The following is a 14,060-nucleotide window of genomic DNA, read 5'->3' as shown; positions in this document are numbered from 1 at the left end:
CGCCGCGCGCCCCCCGCCCCGCCCTCCCGGCCCCGGCCCCATCATGACCGGCTCTGCGGCCGGCACTCACCGCTGCCCCCACCCCAAAGGCGCCAAAGGCACCCGGTCCCGGAGCAGCCACGCGCGGCCTGTGAGCCTCGCCACCAGCGGGGGCTCGGAGGAGGAGGACAAAGACGGCGGGGTGCTGTTTCACGTTAACAAGAGCGGCTTCCCCATCGACAGCCACACCTGGGAACGCATGTGGATGCACGTGGCCAAGGTGCACCCCAAGGGGGGAGAAATGGTGGGCGCCATCAGGAACGCCGCTTTCTTGGCAAAGGTCAGTGGCTTTCAAGGAGGTGGGTGGGGTGGGCGGTGATGGGACGGTTTCAGCCTGTACAGAACAAATAGAGGTAATTTCCATGCTTCTGGTCCTGCTACAAACTCCCTTCTCCCCAGTCTTCCCCACAGTCCCTTCCCTTTTGCTTAATTGAGACGTTTGTCTTGGAAGCCTTGGGGGGTTTTGGTGGGGGGTGCTTGCTGTCCTGGGACTGTATGGTTGCGTTTTGCCAAGGATTCTTTGAATCTCCATCCAAACTCTATTATCTGTTTACTTACCCCCATGTTCATCCACCTTCAGCAAGAGCTGTAGTCCCCAGGTAGCACCAGCGATGCCAAGAATGCACAGGTCCCCTCGGGACCCCATCCTGCTTCCCCTCTTTGGAGTCTCTTGGTCCTTCCCCTCTCTCCCCCTTGCAAATGATTTATTAGGCTGTGAATGAATTTGCACTCAACCAGTCAGACTTCTCAGCGTGAATCATTTCTAGACTTTCTGCCAATTTTTTTTTAAATGACAGTGACTTTCACCTCTAAAACTTGAGAAACAGTGAACTATCTCTTTTCCCAGCTTATCTGGGTTCCAAGAAGAAAAAAAAAAAAAAAAGAAGAGTTTTGGCTGTGTCTTGAAAGGGACTTTCCAGTACACATGATGAATTAGTCTCACTGGATAGAGAAGGAGGCTTTCTATCTTGGAGAGGAGCCAGCAAGCTGCCTGGGTTTGGTGGCCAAGGATAACTTAGCAAAACAGAGGAAGGGAGATGTGCAGGGGTCGTTATATGAAACATGAAAATGCAAAGTGAGGGAGAAATGCTGCAGAACCTGAGGGGGTTGTCGTATGGCAGATGGTGTCCCCTGCACCCTAGGGGACATTGGCATGGCTGAGAAGATTCCTGGGCACGTCTAGGAATGCCAGGCCTGAGACCTGGAAGGCCATCTATCTGGTTGAGGCCCCAACCTGGAGCATCTGGTGACCCAAACATCTGAGCCCTACAGGCCACAGAGCTGTGTGCGCCCTTGGGGGAAATGACAGCCTGTAAGCATCCTGCTGCAGTTACAGTGTTTTATTACTCTGCTTGTCAAGGAGATCTGTATTGTACCAAACGAGAGTCTTGGCTGCTTTAGTGTCTGCTGTAAGTCCTCCGTGAGTTCAGAGCATCACTGGTTCTGGCTCGTGGTTCTGACTTCAGAACTTGCCTTTACTTGGGTGAGCCTTTCGTTACTTATGGAGGAGATGGGAGCCCTTAAACCTGCAACAGAGGTGGCTCCAGGGAACGGAGGCCTGTTCCCACTGTCCCGTGCTGCCTTGCTTACTCAATACCCTCAGCACGGACCATGCTTCTAATTGTAGCTTTATGCTTCTCCCGATCTTGGGGGGGGCACCCCCCTTCTTGGTGGGACTTAGAGAATGTTAGTGTTGGCAGAGACCCGCCTCCCACCTCTCAGGAGAATCCCTTCCTCTTTCTGAAGTCCTCCTGGAAACAGGGCGTTCATTGCTTCACAGGACAGCTGGTCCGAGGCCTGGCCAGATTTGATTGGTGGGAAACTCTTTTCTTAGACTGAGCAGAAGCCCTCCTTCTGCCCTGGTAGTCACATGTCACCGCTGATTCTCATGTTACCCTTCCCACTAGGGGAGCACATGACAGCTTCCTTTGCTACTCAACCTCCCTTGGTTGTCTCGAGATGGGGTTCTTGGAGTAAGGAAAGGACTCAATTCCAGTCCTGGTTGTGCTCCCTCTAGCTTTGTGACTTAGGTCACTTACTTAAAAATCTCTGGTTTCAGTTTTCTTATGTATAAATTAGGAGTAGACCAGGCTTGATGAAAAGTTCTTTACCAACTCTCAAATCCTATGATGTTGTGACACTTGAGTTCCTAGGCCTCAAATGCTGACCTGCGTGACACTAGAGGTGTCTGTGTGACACGAGTGGTGCACTGGATTATGAGTCTCATAACTGTGAACATTCTGTCAATCCGCATCTTCCTTTAGCCTCCTTTGTCCACAGGTAGCTCCTTTCACTTTTTCTTATGTGCCGTAGTTCCCAGATCAGTTTACTCTCCTCATCCTCTTTCTAGGACAGTTGCTAGCTTGTCATCAGTCTATCCCCCTAAAATTAGCTCATGTGAAACACAATATTCTAAATGTTGTTTAAGCAGCTTAGAACACAGAGCACTATTTCCTGAGACCTGTACTGAGTACTTCCATTATTGTGGCTGAATGCTGTGTTCTTAAAAAAGAGTGGTCCCTTTTTTTTTGTAGAGTAGTCACATCACCTTGTACTTTCATAGTAACCCAAAGGTCACATGCAAACTCCTACCCAGCCTGGACAACGCCAGCCTGAACATGGGCGTTGGCTTTTTGAGCCTAAGAATTTAACATCTCTTTCTCTTACGTTGTGTCGTAATGGTTGGTTCTCTATCCCTAACTCCGTCATGGCATCCCCCATCCCTGGTCCCAACATCCCCTAAATCCTGACCCCTATGCAGGCCCTCAGATGGGACAGCTTCTAAAGCTCCTGTTTCCAGGGGGTACTCTGATTCAAGGGCTATTCCTGTACTCTACTTGGCAGACTTTTCCCTCTGGGGCCAAGTCCTTTGCTCCTTTAACCAAATCCGTGTCTTACTGAGGAATTTGTACTGAAGAGGGGTGATGGAGTTGGGGTGGAAGGGTTGGAGAGTTTCAGGGAGATTTACCTTTTTTTGGCAATTGAGTTTGGCAAAGAAATGGACAGGGAAGCTGTCGCAGACCTAACAGGAGGACTGAATGACACTTCAGCTTTGATTACAGGACATTCTGTGGGCAGCCATGGTCAGTTCTGCCAGGTACCCCCCACCTAGGGGCAGAGTGGGGAGTTCCCCAGTTCTGTGATCCTCCTTATAGATTTGTGACCTCAGGCCACTCCCCTGATGGTTACTGGGTCGATTAGGTGAAGGCCAGGGTGCTATCGGGATAGTGTAAGAACGCAACTCCAGTCAGTTGGAGGATGACAGAGGATGGGAAGTGAGGTGGCTGGCCCAGAAAAAACGACCCCACGTTCTTGTGACTCATTCTCACCAAGTAATTCACATTAGAGGACTCAGCTTTGCCTGAGAGAAGTGTGAGTGCTGTGGGGTGAGATTTTGCTGCAGTCCGGACTCCATTCCTGCCCCCTGCTGGCTCAAAGGGGCAGGTCCTTCCCTCCCCTGTCCTGCATTCAGAACCAATTCATCCTTCCTTGCTGCTCTGCCCAAGGTTGTGACCCCTGGGCCTCTGCACCAGGCCCTTGTCAACGGACACCTGGGCCTCGGGCCCATCCTGGGCTCCTGAGTGATGGTCCATGCTCTCCAGGCTGCTGGAGGACATTCTTCAGCCTGGTGCCGGCCCAGTGAATTTTTCAGAGCAGGGACGGCAAAAGGCTTTGCTCTCTCCTTGTTCTTTCTTGTCAAAGATTCCTGGTGCCAGGGGCGCTCCCTGCCTCCCCGGCTCCTTTTCTGTTTTCCCCCTTCCCTCCCACGTGGTGATGCCATGGCGATGATGCACACTTGTGTCGGTCCACATCCCTTCTCCTTGCATTCTTCTGACAGGTCATTGTGTTTGGCAAGCCTGGAGTGAGAGCCTGTCTACAAAAGCCTTGTCTGTGGTTTGTTTCATTGTTCTTCTTGAATCACCATCTTCCTGTCCACTCCCCTCCCTCCTCCGACTTTCCCACCCCCTGCTCAGTGCCCCGGGGAGGGTCTGTGGAAAGTCTAGTCTAGAGTTTCAGGTGAAACAGGGCAGAAAAATAACATGAAGAGGTATACTCAGGACCACCGTCGGGGAGAAAACAAAAGGAGTATGCCCTGGAATTGTCATAAGAAGGTACCAGTTTGTGTTCCCATCCTACTGTATGAGAGAGCCTCCTCGCCAGCATTGAGTATCCACATTTCAGAATACCTCTGCTAATTCGCAAGGTGAACAATGACATTTTGCAGTGGCTTTAATTTGCATTTCTTAAATTATTGGTGAGCTTGGAACATTTTTTGCAAATATTTCGTCACTTTTGCATTTCTTATTTTGTGAATTGTCTTTTCATGGCCATTTTTTAAAAATGTGGTAAAATATACGTAACATAATTTACCGTTTTAACCATTTTTAAGTGTACAGTTCTGTGAATTAAGTACATTCCCATGGATTGTGCAGTATCACCACCTTCCATCCCCAGAAACTTTTCTTCTTCCTGAACTGAAACTTTGTACCCATTAATCACTCACTCCCCATTCCTCCCAACCCCCAGTCCCTGGCAACCACCCTTCTACTTTCTGTCTCTACGAATTGAACTACTCTAAGCACCTCATATAAGAGGAATCATACACTATTTATACTTTGTGACTGGCTTATTTAACTTAGTATAAGGTCTTCAAGGTTCATCCATGTTGTACCATGTGTCAGAATGTCCTTCCTTCCTTTTTATGGCTGAATAATATTTCGTTGTGTGTATATACACCCCATTTTGTGTATCCGTTCATCTGTTGATGGACACTTGGGTTTCTTCCACCTTTTGGGGCCATTTTTTTTTTCTTTGAGGCCGAAAGAGTTTTCTTACCACTCTGTGAATTCTTCATGAATTAAGGAGATTAACTCATGGTCCCCAGGGGGAAGTGGATGTTTTTGTTTTCTTTTATTAGGGTGAGAAGGCATCTGTGTGATGCTCCCAAGTTCCCAGGGACTCAGGCTCTGCTAATTTCTGCCTTCTAGTTCCTAAAAAGTGAAGCGCTTTCAGGCTTCCCCATCTAGACCCCTGAAAAAACACTACTGGTGAATAGTAACATGAATAATAATAATAACAACTTAAAAAGCACTGAGTGCCAAGCCCCAGGTTGCCCGCTTTATACATTAGGTCATATAATCCGCATCACCAGCCCAGAAGGCTGTAGGTAGGTGATATTCTCCTATTTTATCAGGAAGGAAACAGAGGCTTAGAGAGGTCACGCAGCTTGACCAGGGACAGAGCAGAGAACCGAACCTCTTTGTGTCGGACTCGTAATCACACCCCAAGGAGCGCCCCTGGTTAATAGTCCATCGTCCTGTGGGGGCATTGGCAGTCCGAGGGGCTGGTTGGGAGCTGAGCCCGAGCCCGAGCCCCAGTCAGCTATCCCAGATGTCAGGGTGAGTTGTAGCCGGATGACATCATCTCCTCAGCAATCTCAGCTCCTCTCCCCACCACAGCTCTGCTCCCCAGCTGGGGTTTGGGGAATGTGGCCACAGCTCCTAGACTCACTCTCAGCAGGGGCTGAGGTAACCAGGCAGCTGTTTTTAAAAGCCTTTGGGCGCCACTAGGCTGCTATTCTGAGGACCAGCTGCTGCCCGACTCCCACCCCATCATCCGGCTCTTGTGGGCTCTATTGGGCTTTGGGGAGTTGAAATAATTTGGTGGTCAGCCCCATAGCCGACTCTGAACCCAGTTACTCCGGCCACCTCCGGCTTGTGGCCAAGGAACACCACTCTGGAGATCCCTTAGGTGGCCCATGAGCCGATGGGGCATTTTCCCATGCTTATCAGATTTCCTATTAAATAGGCACCAACAGCACTCTTCTGTGTAGAACTATGCTCATGCCTTAATAAAGTGTAATTTCCCTCCTGCCTTCCTCTTATCTCTGTGCCCCCTCCCCCTTTTGTGTCTGCTCTAGAACTTGGAACACAAGAGGTGCTAAAGAGATGTTTATTCACATCTCTCTTTCTCTCCTCACTTCTCTGTGAAGTCTCTGGCACATTCCTACACAGAATTCCAGATTTGGGTAGATCAGTGGATGTTACTGTAAAAAAAAAACACCAAAAAAAAAAAACCAAGGGCAAGCTGGGCACTTCCTAGAGTTTGTTAGAAAGGGCAGAAAAACAAGGAGACACTTCATATGTTGGCTCTGGGGGTGCGGCATGCGAGCAAATGTTCAAATCGGAACATTTTGCTCCCCAAAATGACTCTCCAAGACATGAAAGTGATTTGAGTTGATATGTTGTAATGAAAGTGTAGTTCACAGAACAGCTGTGTGTGTGTGCATGCGTGTGCACGCGCGCGCGCGCGCGCGCGCTCACACACACACACACACACACACAGCACCTTGGCTGTGAAATAGGAAGTATGATTTTTTGTTGAAGAGGCGGTTGCTGTGAAGTAGGAAGTTTCAAAGCCAAGAGAGAGTAGAAGCACTGAGAGGAACAGAATAAGTAGCGTTTGAAGTAAACGCAGCCTAGGGTGTAGAAGTAGAGGAGTGCCCCCCTGCTTCAGGCCCAGGGGCAGCGTGCCCCCCAGATTCACTGTGGGGCCCGAGCCCTGGGAGCCGGGAGAGCTCTGCTGCCCAGCCAGCGGCGCCGGCCCCACGTCTGTTCACCAGCAGCTTCACTGTCCATCAACTAAGCCCTAAATACCCAGGGCCTCCCTTTCCGTTTTCTCCCAGGATGGAACTAATCTGCCCTGAGGCCCCTTCTGCTCCTCCCTAAGCGGCTTAAGCCTGGAGGAGCCTCCTCTGTCCTTGACAGCAGCACTGCAGGGGCCGGAGGCCCACGTGAGCTCAGGGACTCTGTCCCCAACAGCCCCGCTCCACCAGAGAGGCCGACGCAGAGACTGAGAAACATGGGGGGGATAAAGCAGAAACCGCCCCTTGCTTCCCAGGAGTGGCTGGGTTGGGAGCACTGGCTTGTGCTTGCTCGTGGCCTTGTTCAACCAGGCAGAGCTCCGCAGCGTCTTAGCTCTGAGTGCCTGAGGAGAGGCGCTTACCTCCCCCTCGCTGTCCTCACCTGCGGCTGCTTCTTTCTCGTCTCAGTTGTAGATACTTGGTGAGTGTAGACTGAGAGGCAAGCGAGGAAATGAGGAGCTGACTGACTGGGCAGCCACGAGGGGTAAAAGGGTGAGATGGCTCATGAGTCAGAGGAGCGGCACTGGTAAGAGTCAAGGCCAGAGTCGAGGCCGGCGGGGAGTCTTTCCTAATCTATTTGGGGCCAGACTTGGGGGAGGGACACGATGGGCATTGTGGGGGGTGGTGTTGAGGAGAAATGGCAGCCCTGGTGCTATGTTGCGTTTCTTCAGGGCACCATTCATCTAGTAGTCAATGGTGCCCTGGAGTGGAGCGTGCATAATGGGTCACACCAACCATACAGCAAAAGGTGTAGTCATGCGGCGAAAATGAGAGGATTAATGGAACACCTCTGTGAACACCTGGGCCAGGCTCAGTGGGGGACATTATAGGATATGGTCCTTGGCCTCAAGGAGGTACAGAGAATCCCATGGAAAGGCCAGCTGTGTTCACATAACACACAGAGGGCCATATAGAGCACTATAACCCAGGTGGAGTGTGTGTAGAGGGAATGCAGAGAGGGAGAACTTTAGCCTTTAGCAAGGGACTGACTGGTCTGGGGACACCTTTCAGGAGGCACCACTTGAACAGGTGACCATGCCAGGGTGGCCACCTGCTCTCAGGACCAGCTTTCCAGCGGTCTCAGCCCTGTGCCTGCCCCCAGGCCCTGGCCCTCAGAGCATCTCCTTGATCAAAAGATCTCTCTCTCTCTCTCTCTCCTCTGCAGCCTTCAATACCCCAGGTTCCAAACTACAGGCTGTCGATGACTATCCCAGACTGGCTCCAGGCAATCCAGAACTACATGAAGACACTACAGTATCCTTCCAACTGGGGTCTGAGCAGACCCAGCCAGGGGGACAGGCATGGTGATTGCAAAGCTGCTGGCATGTCTGTCCCCAGCTGGTCAGCAAACGCTCGCTAAGGTTGGTGAGGCCGGGCATGGAGGGATGCCCCTACGTGAGAGTCTAGAAGGAGTGATAATAGAGGATGTAACTGCAACAATAAGGTTCTTCTCCCTTTAAGCAGGATGTCGGCCAGGATGGCAAGAGACTGTGAGGCAGTAGTGGGCCACCTTGAGTCCCTCTGCCTTCCATCCCTTCCTTTCTCTCCACCTCCTTCTCAGTCATCTTTCCCTCCTTCTCTCCTCTACTGTCCTTCTTTCTCCCTCTTCACTCCTAGTCTTCTGTTTTTTTCTCGCTCATTTTTGCCTTCATCCTGACTGCTCATCATCTATAAGAGGCTCACCTGGCACTGCCTTTGGCTCCTCAGGTGACCCAGACTGGTGGCCTTGCCCTATTACCCATGAATGAATGGGGTTCTGTGATGGGGGGCCCTCTCCCCTCACTTGAGCTTGTAGAATTGCTGAGGAGCCCTGCGGGTCCAGCCTGGGTTCAGACCAGCCAGAGTGGGGTCCTCTTCAGGCCCAGTGTCCGCAAGTTGTTTGCAGTCAGGATTAGATCAGTTCTGAGAGCCTGCATAGCAACACGGTGAGAACAGAGGGGCCGAGGCGGATGGTCCACCGGCGTTGTATCGGGAATAGGAGTCAGAAGGGAGCTGCTGGGCTGGCAGAGGTGTACGTGAGAGCGACAGGCCATTTGCCCAAGCAAGTCAGTAGCATCTCAAAGCTAAGCCAGCATCAGACTCTCTCCGGAGTCAGCTGCCACCACCCCAGGCTCCCAGCACATTGTCCAAAAGGTCAAGCCTCTGCTGACCTCTGTCCTTCCTCCCTAAAGACCTAGAACTTAGCAGGAAGGATTTCATGGGGTACCGACACACGCCCCACATGCCCCAGAAGAGCCCCTCCTCTTGGTGCTCTAGGCAAGAATCTTTCCTGTGGATTTTATGACTTCCCTGCAGGGATGGGTACTATCAGATGGGAATAACACCAATTCTTGCTCTTTTGGGGTGGGCAGATTACTTGATTAGCCTCTCAGTTCCCACATCACAGATTATGAACTCGCCCGCATGGCATCTCCCCAGTGGAATCCTGAAGTGATATTAGAGGGGAAGGTAGCACTAGCCTCCGGGCGTGAGGCAGGTAGCCCCAGCCCTGGGAAGGCTATCTGGTATGTTGATCCCCAAACTGGGACCCCACATGAGGAGCTCCATGTGTTCCAGAAACATAAACTGTCATGGTAGACGACCTGGGCCCCAAGAACTGAGCCTTCCTGAGTGTTCCTGACTCCTCACATAACATTCTAGAAAGTGACAGAAATTAGAATGGCTCCCCATTCATATCTAGGACATGGCCTTCACAAGGATCATTTGGCCAGAGATTAAAGAGAATGAGCCTGGCTGGGAATGCATTGATAGGGGCAAATTTGCATGTGCTTTACATATCTTCGGCTCCTTCTTTTATAAGCCCTACAGTGCATGCTCAGCCCAGTTTTCATTGCTGGCCTGAAGGATCTGCTTTTTTATTTTTCTCTCTGATGCATTATGATGGTCGCTGACCTAGATCACTGACTGTAGGGAGGGCTGGAGAAGGGAAAGTGTCAGCAGGCTGCTGGGACCGTGCTCCCTGTCACCTGGTCATTAGAGCCACTACACAAAGAAAGCAGAGTGTGGCCTCTCGTTCTACCTTCTGACCAGACCTCTATTGAGTGACTTGGGACTTCCTACGGCTTTGTCCTGAACACAGTGACCCGTGCTAGAGTACGGGGACCACTTGGGGCCAGCCCTGACTCTTGATGTGCTCAGCTGGTCGTAGGGACATGAAAGGACAAACCCTGCCTTCCCTTCTGACAGCCTCAGAGCGTTGGCCAACAGGGGTGCTGGTCTTGCATGGGGTTCTGGAAAAGAGGTGCCACCTGAGCTCTGCTGCCTGGGAGAAGCCTTCTGAGGGTGGACTTGGGCTCAGTGAGTCTCTCACTCTGAAGGCAATGTTTACAGGAAGCTTTCCTCCCAGCTCAATTTCAGGGCTAATAACTGTTAGGAGCTGAGAAAAGACGGCCAGGTAACTTTAAATTAGTGCAGGTTTGAGATATCACTTTATGTACTAGATGTATAAACTCTCTCTCTCTCTCTCTCCCCCTCTCTCTCTCTCTATATCTATATCTATATCTATATCTATATCTATCTATCTATCTATCTATATATATATATATGGAAAGTTGGGTATATACATTGAATTTTTGCCAGTTGAATTCTGCTTTAAATACACAGTCCGGGGAATCTCACTATGTGAATGAAATCTTTGGTAAAGTAAAAAAAACAAACAAACTCACTTTGCAATGAGGATAGTTGGCCCCTCATTTTTCTCTTTTACCCCTAGGGTTTTGTATGTTGGCTTTTTTTCAAAGCTGGACAAGCCTGTATTGTTATTGGTTATCCTTATGATCATGCCATCTTTTCCAAACTTCTGGTGAGCTTGTTAACATTGGCCCCTGCCCCTCTCACCCTGGAACTTCCAATTCGACAGTCCAAGATAGGGTGACTCTGAATGGCACCTAGGGTTAAAACCATGGCCTGAGATCAGAGTCTCTAGGGGTGGAGCCTAGAAACTGCTAATAAGGAGCTCCTCAGGTGGCTGTTAAACACTCATGTTCACGTCTGAGTGGCCTGGCACGTCTGTGCCAGGAGAGGACTCCAAACCCTTCTCAGGAGGGCATGCAGTGTCTTTAGGGGGTCAGAACCACCTTCTATAGCTACCTCTACCACTGCAGGGGATACCCGTGTAATCTCATACACCCACTCCACCTTCAAGTTCATGCTTCATTAGCACCTTCCCAGTATGCACTTTTTCTGTAGGATTATGTTTGAGGTAGGATACGGAAATGTACAAAACATAAACTATTGTTTAGCCTCAGAATAATCAAGATCCAGCCTCAGAGAGCATGACATCAGGGAATCTTTGGTTTCCTACAGGATGACCTGGTGTAACCTTGCCAGTCCCTGAGACCTGCTGGACAACCAGCTAAATCCCAGGGTGTGGATAATGTCATCATCTCAGGCTTAGTAATCAATGTCAAGTGCTAGTCCAGGCATGAAATGAAAGTGATATCTCCATAGCAAGCTCTGCTGCAGCATCTGTGTGTTACTGAGAAACCCTGTTGCCATTCATCCACCCTTCTATCCATCCCCGTTCCGTCCGTTCCATTCCATTTCCTCCCTTCCTTCCTTCCTTCCTTCCTTCCTTCCTTCCTTCCTTCCTTCCTTCCTTCCTTCCTTCCACCTATTTTTCTATCCATTCACCCATCCACCTTTCTACCCATCCATCCATTTATCCATCTACCTGTCCACTCATCCATTCACTTATTCCTCATTCATTTAATAGTATTTGCTAACTGGAATATGTTGAGCTTGTTCAAAGCTTTATGCGTGAAATGAAGATGATAAATAAATGGTCTCAACTCTCAAAAAGAGCTTGTAGTCTAGTAGGAGAATTGAGACATGTATTCAACTAACCAGAATACAAAACAGATTGAAAATAGCTATAATAAAGGTCCAAGTTGCTCTGGGGCCTACGTTGGAAGTTAAGAGTTCCACAGGACAGTGAGGCCTTAGAGGCTGTTGACTACCTTCTGGCTACTGGACACCTCGTGGAAAACCCCCACTTCCTCTTCCCACTGAGAAATCAATGCATACATTCCTCTGCTGGATTCCTGGGACCTTTGGAGTTTTCTGTCACTTTCCCTTTACATGCTTCACACAGATACAATCATACAGGGACCCAGTTCTTTGAAATTAGGAAAATGAGACCGCTAAGTGGGTAAGTGGTGCATGATCTTTGGGCCAGATGACATCTCTCCTACCTGACAGCTGCCAATTCCTTCTCTCACCCTTTATCCCTACATCCCAGTGCTCAAATACCTGTATGGGGTGGAGATGGGAGGCGATGCCCTAGGGTCATGTTGGAGGTGTAAGCTCTGGAGGGGCTGCCATCTGGGTCATTCTAACAGCTAAGCTCAGTGGTGGAGACTCACTTGGGATAGGGGAGGCCTATGAAATATGTCTCATGTGGCCTCCTTTACTTGCTTAGTGTCCCTCGTCCTGGGGTGATGGGAGGATGCGCTGGAATATGGGCACTACCACCCAGGAACTAGCTCTTGGAGAGAGGAGTGGAGAATTTAGGATTTTGGTTGTGCCAAGTGTGGATGTGCTTTGGCACCCTCCTGCGAGGCGAGTTCGTCCCGTTCCCTCTGTATTCCTGCATGGTGCTTAGTGTGTAGAAAGGCATGCTGATGGATTGGCAGACAGACCAACTGTATCCTTAAATAAGTTCTGAGATCCTTTGCTGTGCTCTATCCTACAGGTTAATGGAAACAGCGAAAGAAATGACTCGAGAATCTTTGCCTATCAAATGCCTTGAAGCTGTCATCCTGGGCATGTATCCTTTGAGTTATGTTTGCTTAAGTTTACTCCATAGATGGTGGTATCACTCTGGGGCTGGTTGTGCCTTTGGCATCCTAGATCCACAAGATGATGGCTGTTGTCTCCTTGAAAGAAAGTATCAAACTCTCCCGAGGGTTCTTTTTCATTTCCACCATCTGGAGTTGAATGAAATCAGAGCTTGGCTCCTTGGTCCATCATCAGGGTGACCAGTGAGCTAAAGCCTGCACCTGGGCTAGCTCTCAGGCCAGCCGCACTAGTTACAAGTAGAATTCTAACTTAGATGAACTAGAGACAGTGTGTGTATCATTGTTTTTTGTGTTTTTTTTTTGCATTAATCTGGCATTGCCACAGGAAAGACATTTAGGGGAAATGGGATCCTCCAAACATAGAGCTGAAACAGGGGTCTCGTCTCCCCCACACTTTCTGTTCTGTTTTCCACCAGACTCCGGGCTTCTCAGCCTACGATGACTATGGCCCAGAAATCTGTGATGGAACTGACATATTAGTGGTGACAGCAATAGAACATGACCTGACAGAAGAGCAAGGAAACTCCCAGTCCTTTGGGGTAGATGGCTGGAAGGGACAGTGACCAAGGAACATGGCAAAGTAGGAGCATGAGAGGTGGTCTCAGGTAAGACCAGTTAGGTCTTTAGTGCTGTGCTGGGGAGTGTGACCTCTTCCCAGAAGGCAACAGGCAGCCCAGATGGAAGCTCTGGAGGGGAGGTGTACACTTCAGAGAGGCAGGTCTTAGGACAAGTTGAAGGATAGGGCTGGATCTGCAGAGCCAGGTACTGGCTGTTACATGAGGAAAATGGGGATGCTCGAACCATGGTTCTAGCAATGAGAATAGCTATCAAGAGATATCAGGGAGGTAGAGTTTACAGGACTTGGAGGCCAGCTCGGTGTAGTTGATGAGGAAGGAGTCAACAGTACAGATTTCTAGATTGGGTGACAGTCTGTGGAGGATGTGCTAGAAGGATGAGAGCGATAGAGAGGTAAGGTCCTTCAGCACAGACCTGAACTAAGACAGCAGCAGTGAAGGTGGAGGGATGGAACTGGAGTTGTCATCAACACCACTGATGGACTGATTGGATGTGAGGACTTAGAGGAGAAAAAGACTGTGACCATATTTCTGGCTTAGAAAATTGGGTGATTGGATAGTAACACCACTTAAAAAAAAAAGATTTTATTGGGGAATTGGGAAAGGGGAACAGCCAAGTTGTCCTTCAATCTGAGTTGTGGAGGGCGCAGCTAGCTCAGCTCCAAGTCCAGTCGCCATCTGGCCACCTGTCGGCAGCTCGCAGCCGCTAAACTGAAGGTGCCGTGTTCAATCTTAGTTGCGGGTGGGTGTAGCCCAACCATCTTATGCGGGAGTCGAACTGGCAACCTTGTTAGGAGCATGTGCTCTCATCAGCTGAACCATCCTGCCACCTGTTGGCAGCTTAGCAGCATCTCAGCTCGGTCACAGCTCACTGGTCCATGTGGGAATCAAACCAGCGACCCTCAGAGCTCACGCTCTTAACCAACTGAGCCACTTGGCCGGCCCCAGTAATACCACTTTTTAAGTCCAAAGGAAGGACTTAGAAAGGAGGATCAGATTTATGGG

The 14,060-nt window shown here is 49.9% G+C and overlaps 1 protein-coding gene across 4 annotated transcripts in view; it reads left to right on the top strand.

Moving 5' to 3' along the window:
* The first annotated feature begins 8 nt into the window (after positions 1 to 8).
* VASH2 (vasohibin 2) overlaps positions 9 to 14,060 on the top strand; it is a 39,402-nt gene continuing 25,350 nt past the window's right edge. For 3 of the 4 annotated variants that reach the window (XR_002123133.1, XM_019635539.1, XM_019635540.1), the window contains exons 1-4: positions 9 to 319; positions 7,848 to 7,936; positions 11,775 to 11,831; positions 12,375 to 12,449. Coding sequence is in view for 3 of the 4 variants with exons in the window: in XM_019635539.1 (XP_019491084.1) it covers positions 44 to 319; positions 7,848 to 7,936; positions 11,775 to 11,831; positions 12,375 to 12,449 (497 nt within the window). In the remaining variant the exon portion in view is untranslated. Of the gene's footprint in view, positions 320 to 6,838; positions 7,104 to 7,847; positions 7,937 to 11,774; positions 11,832 to 12,374; positions 12,450 to 14,060 lie in introns of those variants that run through there. The other variant, XM_019635541.1, reaches the window with a different exon arrangement.

The sequence above is a fragment of the Hipposideros armiger genome, unplaced genomic scaffold, assembly GCF_001890085.2.
Source record: "Hipposideros armiger isolate ML-2016 unplaced genomic scaffold, ASM189008v1 scaffold_22, whole genome shotgun sequence".
NCBI lineage: Eukaryota > Metazoa > Chordata > Mammalia > Chiroptera > Hipposideridae > Hipposideros > Hipposideros armiger.
This window is presented reverse-complemented; position numbering and strand designations above follow the sequence as displayed.